This window comes from Solanum lycopersicum, chromosome 6 (assembly GCF_036512215.1).
Source record: "Solanum lycopersicum chromosome 6, SLM_r2.1".
NCBI classification, from domain to species: Eukaryota; Viridiplantae; Streptophyta; class Magnoliopsida; order Solanales; family Solanaceae; genus Solanum; species Solanum lycopersicum.
The window spans coordinates 39,863,200-39,877,039 of NC_090805.1; the positions used below are offsets into that span (position 1 = coordinate 39,863,200).

Below are 13,840 nucleotides of genomic sequence, written 5' to 3' on the forward strand. Positions count from 1 at the left end.
TACCATGTATCCTGAATATATATTGCCTCTTCTATTTTAATTCCCCCTTTTTTTTCTTTTAAGGAAAAATGATTTTAAACTAACTTTAACATTTCTTTCAGAAAGTAATTATATGGCAAAAATAATACTAGATAGTATTAACCAGTTGTTATTTCTAGGCTCTACATTCAAACAGATGAACCATGCTATTTAACAGATATAAATTCTCATTTCTTGGCATAAGAAAACATTACCAAAAACAACTTAATAAGAGAGAAATCAATGGCAAAGCAAAGTTTATTTTTGTGCTTCCTTGTGTTTTTATTCTTCACAAGTTTTTGTCAGATATACTATTAGTTGTTATAAGTTATATTCTTTCCGGATAATATTTTTGTATTTTTCTCTTGGATATGTTTGGTATGAAGATGAAATTTCTTTTTCAATTTTTTCATGTTTAATCAATTAAAAAAAACATTATTTCCATAACATAATTATAAGTCATTTCAAGTTGAATAGAATCAGTAATTTCTGATTTTGATAACACAGATCGAAAACAATTGCAACATATGATCCTTGTAAGTTTCTTTCTCTTAACATTTTTCAATCTAGTTTTTGATATTTGTTTAGTAGTTTGATTATTAAGTTGAATTTACGCTGAAGAGTTCGAGGGGAAGGGGGCAAAACAATACCCCCACCCCCCATCCTCGTGGTCTCAAAGTTGAGCCCTACCTAGGATTGGAGTCAGTAGCAAGTCCTCCCTTCCCTCCCACCCTATGGAAGTAATATTTAATGGCCAGAGAAGGAGCTAGGTTTGGGCTAATGTAACCCAATGACTTTTCTGCAGATTCTATATTTGTACTAGATCATCAAATAAATATGATCGGCTTATTGGTAAGAAAGGGTCGTTGAAATAACTAGGAAAAACATCCATCAAGTCGTCACTATGTAAAGATGTGGTTGGCTCGTAGGAAAACAAAATGTTGAAAGTTGAAATGGCAATCAGTTTAGCTATATATATACACCTTGTTTGCAGAGTGTGAGATAGTCTGGGCTATTTTTCTGGCTGCTTCAATCTTCCTGTACAACATAAAACAGAATATAAATTATTAGCTGAAAACAATTCTCCACTTTAGTGTAGTATTCTTGTTTGTCAACGTAATATTCAAAAAAAAAAATTACTAGGAAATCGTACCAAATGTTTTAGCCTTCCTCAACATCACTGTGCTTAGTTTTAGCCTAGGAAAAGATCAAAACTTTATATGTGAACAACGCTCTTCATTGGTCTGAGATTTTTATTTTTATTTTTCAACGCGGATCTTTTGAGATATTTACATCAACATGGTGTGGATTTCATGCACCAAACCTCAGTAGCATAAAGGAATAGATATATCTTTAGATTTCATTGCAGGATTCGGCGAAAACAAGACAGCTCACGAGGCTTCCTCTCTGATGAAACAGAGTTCTTTAATTAGACAAAAGTTTAATATTGCAAACTGCATCATCTTCAACTGTAAAACACAACCAAACGAGATAATCCTAATAAGCAAACTAGCTGAGGTTCTAAATAAAGTTCAGTTCAGTCTCAAGCTTTCTTTGAAATGAGATCCTCAATCAGGTCTGCAGCATCTTGAACGGTTGCAATACTCTGAGCACTGTCTTCTTCCACCGAGATGCCAAATTCTTCCTCAAGTCCCATGACAATCTCCACCTGAACGCAAAATAGATTCAACATAAATGATATAGCCAAAGGCAGTGAACTTGTATTGACAAAATTTACAGAGTATACATTGCATAATAACATGAAAACTATGTCAGTTAACCTCTGCAGTCATAAATAAATGTGTTCACATATATAATTGAGTGTCATGCCCCAAGGGAAGGGCCATTGAGGCATAGTTACAGGAAGAGCAACAAGAGAACATTTCTGCCGTTATTAGTATTATTTTCTTGGGGGAGAACTCACTAGATGGTACATTCAAAATGGCTTATAACAATTATAATAGCCGTGCCAATATGCTAGCATAAAGGTCAACACATCACTAGGGATATCAAGGATGCTCCTTTTTTTTTTGAATTGGTAATTAAGGATACTCCTTTTGTCCGAGAACTCCAGATACAGTGTTTAAATATCGTCATACTTGTTTTTAATCACAGAAGTGTATGAAACTATATCATGTGGAGGAAGGACAAACCTATAGATCTAGCAACTTGCCACAGTTCACTACTTTTTATCCCTTGTAATCAATTTAAATTCCTCAAGATCATATACAGGGAGACAAAATGCTATATTAGACATAATGACATTAACTAAGCCTTGTAACTAATTTGGCTGAGGCCCAAACTGAAATTAGTTAATTGTTCTAACCATTTTTGCAGAAAGGACTACTATGCATTGCAACAAATTGCCTTGGTGCCAAACTACATACCGTATCAAGAGAATCAGCACCAAGCGCAGCAAACTTTGAATCTCCACAGACATCAGTATCAGCAGAAAGAGCCAGTTGTTTCTTCACAATGTCACACACTTTGTTGACAGTCTCTGGCTTAGCCTGCAGAGATACAACTCTCATTATTTTTAATGACTTGCACATGAAAAAGAAAAACATTTGAATTACAGACCATAAAATTCCATGTCACATGTAGAACAGGAAAGTGAGAAAAAATAAAAAGATAATCCAAGGATAAAGAGGTTAATCACACAACAGTCCCAATAAATATAGTGTCAGTACTGATGAAAATAGTTTGATGTAAGAGACGGTGAACATAAAATGTGCACAAATGCTGTAGATCAGCTAAGCAGAATCTCCTGCTTTTTCTTGGGCAATAGATAATTCAATTACACTAAATGCAACCTGAGATCTGAAATATCACAAGAATTCCTCATAAGTTTTTGTTTAACAAAACCATTCTTCCCTTAATAGCTAGAAGGACACCCCCTTTCAGGAGCAAGCAACATTCGTCTCTCAATTTTACATTTGTTCCTTTTATATCTTTTATTAGGTTTCTGTAAAAAATTTAGTAGAGTAGCAAGGGAAAAGTGGGCGATAGCAAAAATGAACAAATGGAGGATGGCTGCACAGTATTGATGAGGTTAGGATCCTGGTCAGTTTGCTAATGTTTTAGAAAGAAAGTTCCTTTTCCTTCATTATTTTAGAAGTAAAAATAATTTTAAAAGAGAATTTACAGAATGAAATATGGTTTGTCACAACAAACTATCTCTTTAATTATTACCTTTTTTCCCTATAACGAATTCCTCTTTTTGTGTATTTATCAGTAGAAGACTAAGAAATATACGATCAAAACAAAGTCAAGCTAAGATACTACCCGGAATAAGGAAACCTACCATGATAAGATACTAAGTCGGGTGGTATCCTTTTTATTTTAATTTACTCATTCTATATATTTATAATTGCTATTACTGATTAGTTAGTGATCTCCACAAAACAATTTAAGATAACTTAGTATCTAATTCACAAATTTAACCACTAATTGTTGGTGATAAAAATAAAACACAGTATCAGTTTTGCTCATTGCAAAACAGGCCGTATTGCAATGATCACAACAATTATGGTTTGAGGTCAACTAGAACACACATTTGCACAATAAAAAAGAATGCTGGGTTACAAGACAATACCGCACAAGTAATACTGAGGCGACGAGTGGCTGGATTCACACTGATGGAAGAGTAGCTAATCCCCTTGAATGAAAGAGAAGATGTTTTCAAATTCGATACACGGTTAGGTGCCTGCATAAACAAGAGAAGAAAATGTATAATTATTTCCCTCACACAGATTAGGGGGAGAGTTGGAAACTGGTTCTCTACTCTTGTAGAAGCTCAAGTATTTACCTGGAATGACGGATTTAATATATGGCAAAGAATTATACAATTTTTGTGTTTCATTGATTACTTCCTCAAAATAAAATTACATGAGAATTTTGATTCCTCATCCTTTCATCAGCCACAGAATTAGGAATCCCGAGAGAAACAATAGGATAAGTAACTTCAAGGAAACAAACAAATTGACAGAGAAAATCTATTGTAGAGCTTAATTATAGATACAATAATATTTACACCGTCAACTAGTCTTTACGTGTTGCAGTATGTAGGGGTGTTCATGGATCGGTTTTTGATTAAATCCAAAATTAAACCAATTTAATCTGTTCTTAAATTTCTAAAACCAAACCAAATGTAGAAAACATTGGTTTGGTTCGACATTTCAATTTACAACTAGCTCATGATAAACTGATAATAGTAAAATAATTGAGACACAAGACAACTGTTTCAAATGAATATTATGAATCAATAAGTTTCTCTCTACTATCACAAAAAAGAATACATCCAAAGTACTATTTTTCAACATTATCCAAAAAGTTAGGCATATTTAAATTGCATAACTGTAGAGACAATATACAAAAATAATATCCTATTGAGAATATCATTAACAAATAAAAGGGTGCTCTCTATGAGAGCTTAAGCTATTAGATGGGTCACAAAACTTCAACATGGTATCTGAACAGGCAAAGGTCCGGAGATCGAATCCCACCGCAACCAAAATTAAAAGAAAATTTCACGTGCTTGGCCCATGAAAACAAATCAGGCTGCACGTGAAAGGTTGTGTTGAGAATATCCTTAACCGATAGAAGTATATTCTCTCTAAAAGCTTAAAAGCTTGAGATGGTCACACACTTCAACCCAACTTAGATCCTAAGCTAATGATGGATCAAATTAATGAGTAAAAGGTACTATAAAATATTTGTAATAATTTATGAAATACTAACATAAAATGTTCAAATAATTATAAAATCTTCATCAGTTTGGTTATTTATTTATTGATGGGTTTTTATTAAAACAAACAAACCAAACCAAATATTATTGATTTTTAAATCCAAAAACCAAACAAAATGTCTATTTCTTAAATAAGTTTGGTTTTGTTTGCGGTTAGCTTGAACCGTGAACGCCCTAGCAGTAAGCAACACATCTTATTTTCATGATTTCACATCTCATTATACAATTTTTTAAAACTCGTGTAAAATCAACCTGTCTTATTCACAAAAATCATTCAAAGGCAATCAAATTCCAATAAACAATACTCCAGAAACTGTATGTCAGATACACAAAACAAAGAGTTTCGAAAACGAAATCGATAAAATCATAACATCAAAAGATTGAAGGATCGGAGAAGCTGATCGAAAGGTACAACCTGATTTACCTTGAAGGAGCAGGACATGGCGGTAGCTGATGAGCCTGTAATGGAAGCCATTGATGGATGCAGAGGAAACGAAGAAAAAGAGGAATAGATCTGAAATAATGCAAATTGAGAAGTGGCGGAGAGCACGATGAGTGTGCCTAAATAGTGAGAAAGGAGAGGATTATTTTTAGTGATCTCCTTCTTATAGGTTTTATTTAGTTGGATTATTGATGCATAAATTGTATCGAACAATAATGTTTGGACAACTAACCCTATGGTATTATTTACTTTTAAAAATTATATTCTTTCAATTTTATATATTTTGAGGATTTTTAACTATAATTTAATCTTTAATTACAAGTACTTAGCCCGAAATTTAATATCATGAAAATTATAGAAGGTCATTAAAATTAAAACAATATATTAATAATGTTAAAGGAAAATGTTACATCTTATCATTTATTATTAATAATATAAGCATAAATTAATGACTATAAAAATACATATCAAGATCTGTAATATAAATAATAGTGTCAATGAGTCACTCAATAAGAGAAAAATACACAAATATTTAATTGTGTAGGAAAAAAAGATTTAAAAGAAGAGATTCATAATTTTCATTGCTTTAAAATGAGAGAAAAATTCTCAATTTATTAACAACGAAAGATAGTGTGAACAGATATTTATTATGTAATATTAGAATGGTTACAACTATTCGGAAAAGTTGCAACTCTTCGAAGAGGTTATAACTTTTCATTAAAATTTCGATTCTTCATTAAAGTCGCAACTATTCATTAAAGTCTTGATTTTTTATAAAAGTCACAACTTGTCATAAATTTCACAGTTCTCATGAAAGGAGAGAGCTAGTTTTGTAGCTAAATAAATTCAAAGTGAAATTTGATTTGTAGTGACGCTACATAGGCGAGCCTAAGACTCTCTTTTATATAATACAATGATTAATGTATTAATGTGATAACAAAAAATCATATCGAAATCATTTGTAGATATTGAAATTTTGTGAGACTCTACATAATTATGAAGAAATTATTTTTCTTCATATTTTATTTGTGATTACAATTTATTTCTTGTCACTTTAAAATTTGTTGTTAGCGATCGTAACAATAACGGTCCTAAGATAGCAAAATTTCTTGTAGGGTAAGTTATGACTCACACAAAAGGCGTATCAACATAAATTTAAAACACTATCAAATTTTAAAATATATTAATATATTTTCTCCAATACGTTCTACCAAATGACCCCTAAAAGTTCTTCTCTCCTTTTCATGAACCTAATACATAAATATGTCATTTAACTTGACTTTCACCGATATTATTGTTCTTTAATTTTGGATATGCACAAATAAACATTTAAATTTGTATAAATTGAATAAGTAGACACATTCATCATACGCGACATAATACATGTAGAACAACATATAAAATATAATATTATCATGTAGATTGCCATATAAAGTACAAAATTATCATATACAACATCATGTATGACAAATGTGTTTATTATATCAATTTTATCAAACTTAAATGTTTAAATTCCGGAATTAAAAGTTCAAGGCTGAATCAAAGTTATAAAACCGATTTACGGAGTATGCCCCTTTTCATAAATCAATGTGGTTTTATCATGATGATGCCCTCGACAATTTTCTAAAAATGATTTGTTTAGTACTAATATTTTTTTAAAAAACATTTCCTAAAACTATTGTGTTCAATTATTTTTTTTAAAAAAAAATATTATGTTCAGTTAATTAGTTCTACAATTGCGATATTCAATATTAACCCATACTTATTTTTCATTGAGAGTATTGATTAAAAATATTTTATATTATAATTATGACATTATCTAATCTAATTCATATAAAAGGTAGAAATAATGTTGCTTATAATTCAAGAATAATTTAATTTAAACAAAATAATCGCATAGTGTGATTAATTAAAAAAAATCAATCTCGTACCAAATGCAACAATACCATTTTGGCGTACCTACCTTAAGGTGGGATGCACCTACAATCGTAGGTTTAGAAAAAACTGGGGAAAAAATGTATATCCATGTGACACAATTTTCTCGTGAAATTAGAGTTTTATTAATTTGTTTTTGCCGGCTATAAATTTTATATATCACAATAAATGTTTTATTACTTTATTTTACATAATTAAAAATTAGATTTTTTGAAATTGTTTCAATTATGTATATTTCTTTTTGATATTGCAAAGTTAAAGTAATTTATGGTATTTATTTTTTAACCGTCATGCAAGAGTATGGGTGCATCTATAATAGGAGTTGTTAGAATTTGTGTGTCCACTATCAGTCAATGGACTAGGTCTCTTGACACACAAATAAGGATATATCAGAAAGTAAATATAGTTTAACAACATAGGAGTTTTACGTGGACACCTCCTTGCTCTAGGGAGTAAAATCAAGACATGTCTTACAGGATTTTCACAATCGTTTCACTAATCTTCACAAGCAAAAGAAAATCGGTTACACAAATGTGAGAAAAGAGTTTTTAATCTCACCATCAAGCAATAACTTTATTGCTTGATTAGCCTAAGTAGATGTTACTCTACCCACTTAGCTATTACTCTAGACAACTTAGAATTTTCTAAGCAACACAAAGGTTACCCACTAAATTAGTTCAACTAACTTAGAATTTCAGATCAAACTACAATGATTCCTTTATAGATTTAGGATCAATTTACATTGTAAGATCGAAAGAATATATTCTCAAACAACTACACAATGTACGCCTGGGTTTCGTTTGTTCTTGAATGATTTTTCTCCTTAATTTTCTAAGTCTTTGCAAGAGTTTTAAAATGTGCTTTTTCAAGTTACAAAAATTGACTAGCAATGTGTGAAAAGATAACAATATATAGAAAAGTCACTTTCCTTAAATTCAAGCCATTGGTTGGAAAGGCCTGACATTTCTGACACAGTTGAACACTGTGTACTAACTTTCATATAAAATCCGGCTCATAATTCAAAATATAATTTAATTTAAACAAAATAATCACATAGTGTGATTAATAAGAAAAATCAGTCTAGTACCAAATGCAACACTGCCATTTTGGCTTACCTACCTTAAGGTGGGTTGCACCTACAATCGTAGGTTTAGAAAAAACTGGAATAAAATGTATATCCACGTGACACAATTTTCTGGTAAAATTAGGGTTTTATTAATTCGATTTTTGCATGCTATAAATTTTATATATCACATTAAATGTTTTATTACTTTGGTTTATATAATTAAAAAATTAGATTTTTGAAATTGTTTCAATTATGTATATTTCTTTTTGATATTGCAAAGTTAACGTAATTTATGGTATTTGTTTTCTAACCGTCATGCAATAGTATGGGCGCATCTACAATAGGAATTTGGCGAAAATTTTGAAGACATTTTTTATGTTTAAAGGTGTGATAAATCAAAGAGAACGTGAAAAATGGTCAGAATAGGGCCATCTCACATCTCTACAATGTATTGTTTGATATATTGGACAAGTATAGATGATCCTATGATATGAAATTGGACAAATTACATAAATTCTATTATTTTAGACCCTAATTATTAGAATTTATGATGATTTTTGTATTGCTTTTGGTATCATTTGGCCTTCGGTGCATATATTTTTAGAAGTGACAAACGAACGAGTCGAGTCGAATATGAATCGATTGAAAGTGAGTTAAATAAAAATGAATAATATACTTGACTTGACTCACATTTTAAATAAATAAAAACAAGCTACCGAATGATTAATATGAGTAATCATATCATAGTAGAGATCTTATTAAAAGCTTTAAAACGAAAAATTAATTTTTGAATTTTAAAAAAGTAATTTATTTTTTTTTAAAGAAAAATTCATTTTTTTAAAAGTTCTTTTTTTAACCCAATCCTCTTACAGGCCCACCCGCCTACCATCCCAAAAATATAAAAATAAATTTTTTAAAAAATCAAAAAAGTCTTTTTTCACCCCACATACATCCCCATAAAATGTAAAAATAAATTTAAAAAAATTATTTAAAAAATTCAACAAAGTCTTTTTTCACACCAACCCACACTCCCATCCCAAAGAAATGTGGAAAAAAAAACATTTTTTTATTAAAAAAAATTAAAAGCTTTTTACCACCCATCCCCAATCGCTTTTCTTTCGTTTATGAATGAACAGTTTATCCACATTATCTATTTTAGGAAAAAGGGTTTGATATACAGTTTTGTCATTTGAAATTGATATACTCCTTATTATGAAAGTGATTCACATATACCCTACTTATTGGCTCACATATGTCCTTTTTCTCTAACGAAAATGAAAAAGATAATAATTTTAATCTAATTTTTTATTATTTTTTTCTAAAAAATATATTTCCATATTAGTAAATTTAATCCTCGTCAAACATAATATTTTTGATTTTTTTTTGTTTCAATGACTAATTTAGAATTATTATTTTGATAAGGAAAATGCACAAGTACCCCCTCAACCTATGCCCGAAATCCCAGAGACACACTTATACTATACTAAGGTCATATTACCCCCCTGAACTTATTTTATACGTAATTTTATACCCCTTTTGGCCCTACGTGATACTAATTTTAAAAAAAGTCAATCAGCGTTGGACCCACAAGATAGTGCCACGTAGGCCGAAAAGAGGTAAAAAATTATTAATAAAATAAGTTCAGGGGTGTAATAGGATCTTTATATAGTATAAGTGTGTCTCTGAGATTTCGGGTATAGGTTGAGGGGGTACTTGTGCATTATCCCTTTTGATAATCAAATTTATTTATGTTTCACTAATATTCTTGTAAAATTAAACTTTTTTCTTTGAATACAAAAAAAAAACAAATTAAAATATAGACAAAAAAAATAGTTTAATTTTTTTTCTTTAAACTAAGGAATGAAAGAAAAAATAAAAATAAGAACAAGAAACTCAAATAATTATAATAAAAGAAGTCAAAAAATAATTTATTTATGAAAAAAATTTAAATAGTTCTTATTTCCTTAATGAAAGAGTTAATGCTGAGTAAATAACAACCAAAACCGATTTCGAGGATCATTCACTATCAACTCTAACTAGTTTTCATAAAATATAGAAATTATTAACTTTAATAGTTCTGAAATCGTAAACTTTATCATCTCCATCAATTTCTTCCATTGTATATACAAATTTCTATTTATTTCAACTGGCTAATATAATAGTATCATTGAGGAACTCGGGTTCGTGGATCTCTAAAATTGAATACGAAATAATACTTTTAAGAGATAATGCAACCAACAAAGGTCTAGTCCGTGGTATCTCACAAACATGATAAAATTTTTTAATTATATTCTGCTCGTATATCTTAATTTTTATAGTGCATATTTCGGACACATAATGTATAAGACATTGGCGAATGAAAATTCAAACTCTACAAACATTCTAAAATAGTTAACAAAAACAAATAAACAAAAAAGAGCTTAAATCGAAAAAAATTATTAATATGAAGTACCTTTAATAAGAATTATACTATTTTGTGAGTTATTAACCATTAAAATGAATTGGAGAAACAAAGTGGAACAATGTAAATTCTAAAATTGAATTTCAAAAAAAAATTGAAACTCTACTTAGATACATGAAAGTGACGAAGCCCAAGATATATTAAGATATCTTAATTTACCTTTTTACGATTGATTATCAAGAATTAGTTTTGAAATTAGTACATGAAAACAAGTCTTGAGATGATTAAGGAATAAAGAGAGATCGTGGATGTGTGTTAAATATGTGGGGGATGTGAGAGTTAGTAATTTGAATTGTCAATGTACTTTTAATTAAGGAGTTCAAAATTTTAAAATAATTATTTAATATCATATTTAAGAGTTAATTTTGTATATTTAATTTTATTTTTTTTAAATATATGATATAATTATTAAAAAGTAATATTATAACTAATACGTTTAAACTATATATAAAATATGTATATAGTAATTAATTATGTATTTTTCCTTAAATTTAGGATTGTCGTATCCTTATTTGATTCCAGATCTTGTGATATATAAAATATAGTAATGCTTTTTCTTCTTCTTCTTCAGGATTGAACAAAGTGGATGGATGTAATTGGAATTTGATCAAAAATAGTTGGCGGCTGCTATATGCAAAATTAGTGCATATGTAGATCGTTTGTTCCGAGAATTTTAATAGTTCAGTTGTTATTTTTTTCTTATTAAAACGGATTTGATTTTCTACATTTATAAGTTATTTTTATTTTTTTTACTTCATTTTTTCTATAAAAAGAAGGATAGATCATTGATTTATATTTTAGTTAATATTTTTAAAATTATCTTAAAAGATAAAGATAAATCAAACTGTGGAATTTATGAATTTTTGAAATTGATTTAATTGTTCGACTTCACGTAAAAACATAAGAATTAAATCCATTTTTATGGGGTATAAGGGGAAACTAAAGCAAATTAATATCCCATAAAAGCAAAGTAATTTGCACAGATACAACTCTTTTATATTCGTACCCCACTAAATAATTACTTTATATATTCCTAACTAGTTTCGCTTACTTAATACTAAGTAAGTATCATATATTGTATTGATATCATTAATGTTAATAATTTTACTTAATTGATATTAAATCAGTATATATATCATTGACTAATGAGTAATTTCTGAACAAGAAACTTTAATGATACCATAGTAATATATACATTTACTCTTACAGTAACATTAACTAATAAGTAATTTTCAAACAAGGAACCTTAATGATAACACAATAGTATAAATATACTCTTATAGTATCATAGATTAATGAATAATTTCTGAACAAAAACATGAATAATATATATATATATATATATATATATATATATATATTCGATTTAATAAGCGAAATTGTCACTCTTAATAATACCAATACAATATATGATACTAATTAAGTATCAGATAACCAAAAATTATCAATCTTAATGAAGAGGAGTATGGATTGTAATTATTTATGAGCAAATGGATGTTTCTTAAATAACTTTGGATTTGGTTATTAATATGTAATAATTTTGAATTTATGGCTCATTTCTGTAATTTTTCTAAAAAAGAAAAAGAAAAGAAAATAGAAACATATAAAAAGTTATAACAAATAAAAGAACTCTTGAAAAATTATTAACAAAATGAGCCATGCTTTTGATTAAAAATATTATTTAGTTAAGAATAAATTAATAGATTAATTAACAATAAATAACAAGTCTTTATATAAATACAAAAGAAAATGTCACAACCTCTCATATTTACTTATACACGTGGTTTAGCTACTTCTACTTCAGTATTATTAATTATTTAAAATTAATTAATAATTAAAAACAATAATATTAGAGAAGATCATCCCACGTTTTCGCAATTTCAACGCCACTTATTATTTTGTTCATAAGAGTTTTAAATTTCAGTAGTATTATAGTGAATGTAAGGCACGTACATAAAATAAAAATCATAGAATTTTTGAATTTTCAAGTTTCGATGTTCACAACTTCATAAAAAAACACCAGAATTAAATCTATTTTTATTTTTACGAAGGAAACAAAAAAGAAGAAGAAACATATACGATATCAAAATAAAATTTTTAAAAAAAATCTAGAAGAATTGTTAACAAAATAATCCATGCTTTTACAATTAGAAATAATTTATCTTAGATCTTAAAAAATTAATATAAGAATAAATTAATAAACAAATAAATCTTTTATAAAAGTATTAAATAAAACGATCTAGTCTCTAATATATATATATATATATATATTATACACATACCTTACTCATGCAATATTATTAAAATGTAATTAAATAAAAATAATAACGAAGAAAATCGTTACCCATGTTTTGCCAATCTCAACTCCATTTTTATAATTCTGATGGGCTGTCACCAAATGACGATAAATAAAAATACAAGCAACTCATAAAATTATAAAATCAGCTAAAATAAATTGTAAAGTTATTGGGAGTGTTGTAACTTGTCTGTATGGAAAAGTAACGACTAAATGAAATTCACTAATTAAGTAAGAACATGATAATATCAAATATAAAATGTTATTTTTTGTTATTATGTAACAATGAATTTGATCATATTATATTATATGTATAGTAATAACGATTCAAATAAGATGTATAACTTGTAAATTAAATCATTATAGAAGTACATGTTATTAAGGTTCATTTTATATGCTAGATAAGCATAAATAATAAAAGCCTCGGAATTATTTTATTTTTGTTTGATTATTAATTCTAATAAATTATATTATATCATAATTAGTATCGAAATAATTAGTATGAAAATGGCAAAGACACCCTTGAAGTTCTTTAACCTTTTTTCTACTAAGTAGGTAAAAGATATTTTTATATACAAACGTAAAAGATACTATTTTTCAAATAACAAATCAAACAACCAATAAAAAAGTAATACGATAACAAGTAACCTATCATATTTTTTTAAGCACGTTATTTTTTTTTTTAAAAAAAAATGAGAATGAAATATTTGGGAAGATTTTTTCAGGCTGTCATAACGTGCGTTAACTTCCACGCCTATTACTTTGTACCAAACACTTTATAAAATAAAATAAAATAAAACAAATAGACGTTGATAACGGAGATCCTTATTGTTATTTTCAACTATATATTATGTCTCTTTTGCCCATTTAGTTTC

General features: G+C 28.1%; 1 protein-coding gene across 2 annotated transcripts; it reads right to left on the minus strand.

Moving 5' to 3' along the window:
- Positions 1 to 1,352: 1,352 nt before the first annotated feature.
- Positions 1,353 to 5,435, minus strand: LOC101266230 (acyl carrier protein 1, chloroplastic). Of its 2 annotated transcripts, none has more exons than XM_010323969.4 (4): positions 5,190 to 5,435; positions 3,614 to 3,724; positions 2,406 to 2,528; positions 1,353 to 1,687 (listed from the first exon to the last, which is right to left on the minus strand). In XM_010323969.4, the coding sequence occupies exons 1-4, from the start codon at positions 5,238 to 5,240 to the stop codon at positions 1,562 to 1,564; spliced, it is 411 nt and encodes a 136-aa protein (XP_010322271.1). In that variant the 5' UTR covers positions 5,241 to 5,435; the 3' UTR covers positions 1,353 to 1,561. The 2 variants fall into 2 exon arrangements, with proteins under 2 accessions (XP_010322271.1, XP_004241066.1); XM_004241018.5 differs by having other exon boundaries at positions 5,181 to 5,416.
- Between the last annotated feature and the right edge of the window lie 8,405 nt (positions 5,436 to 13,840).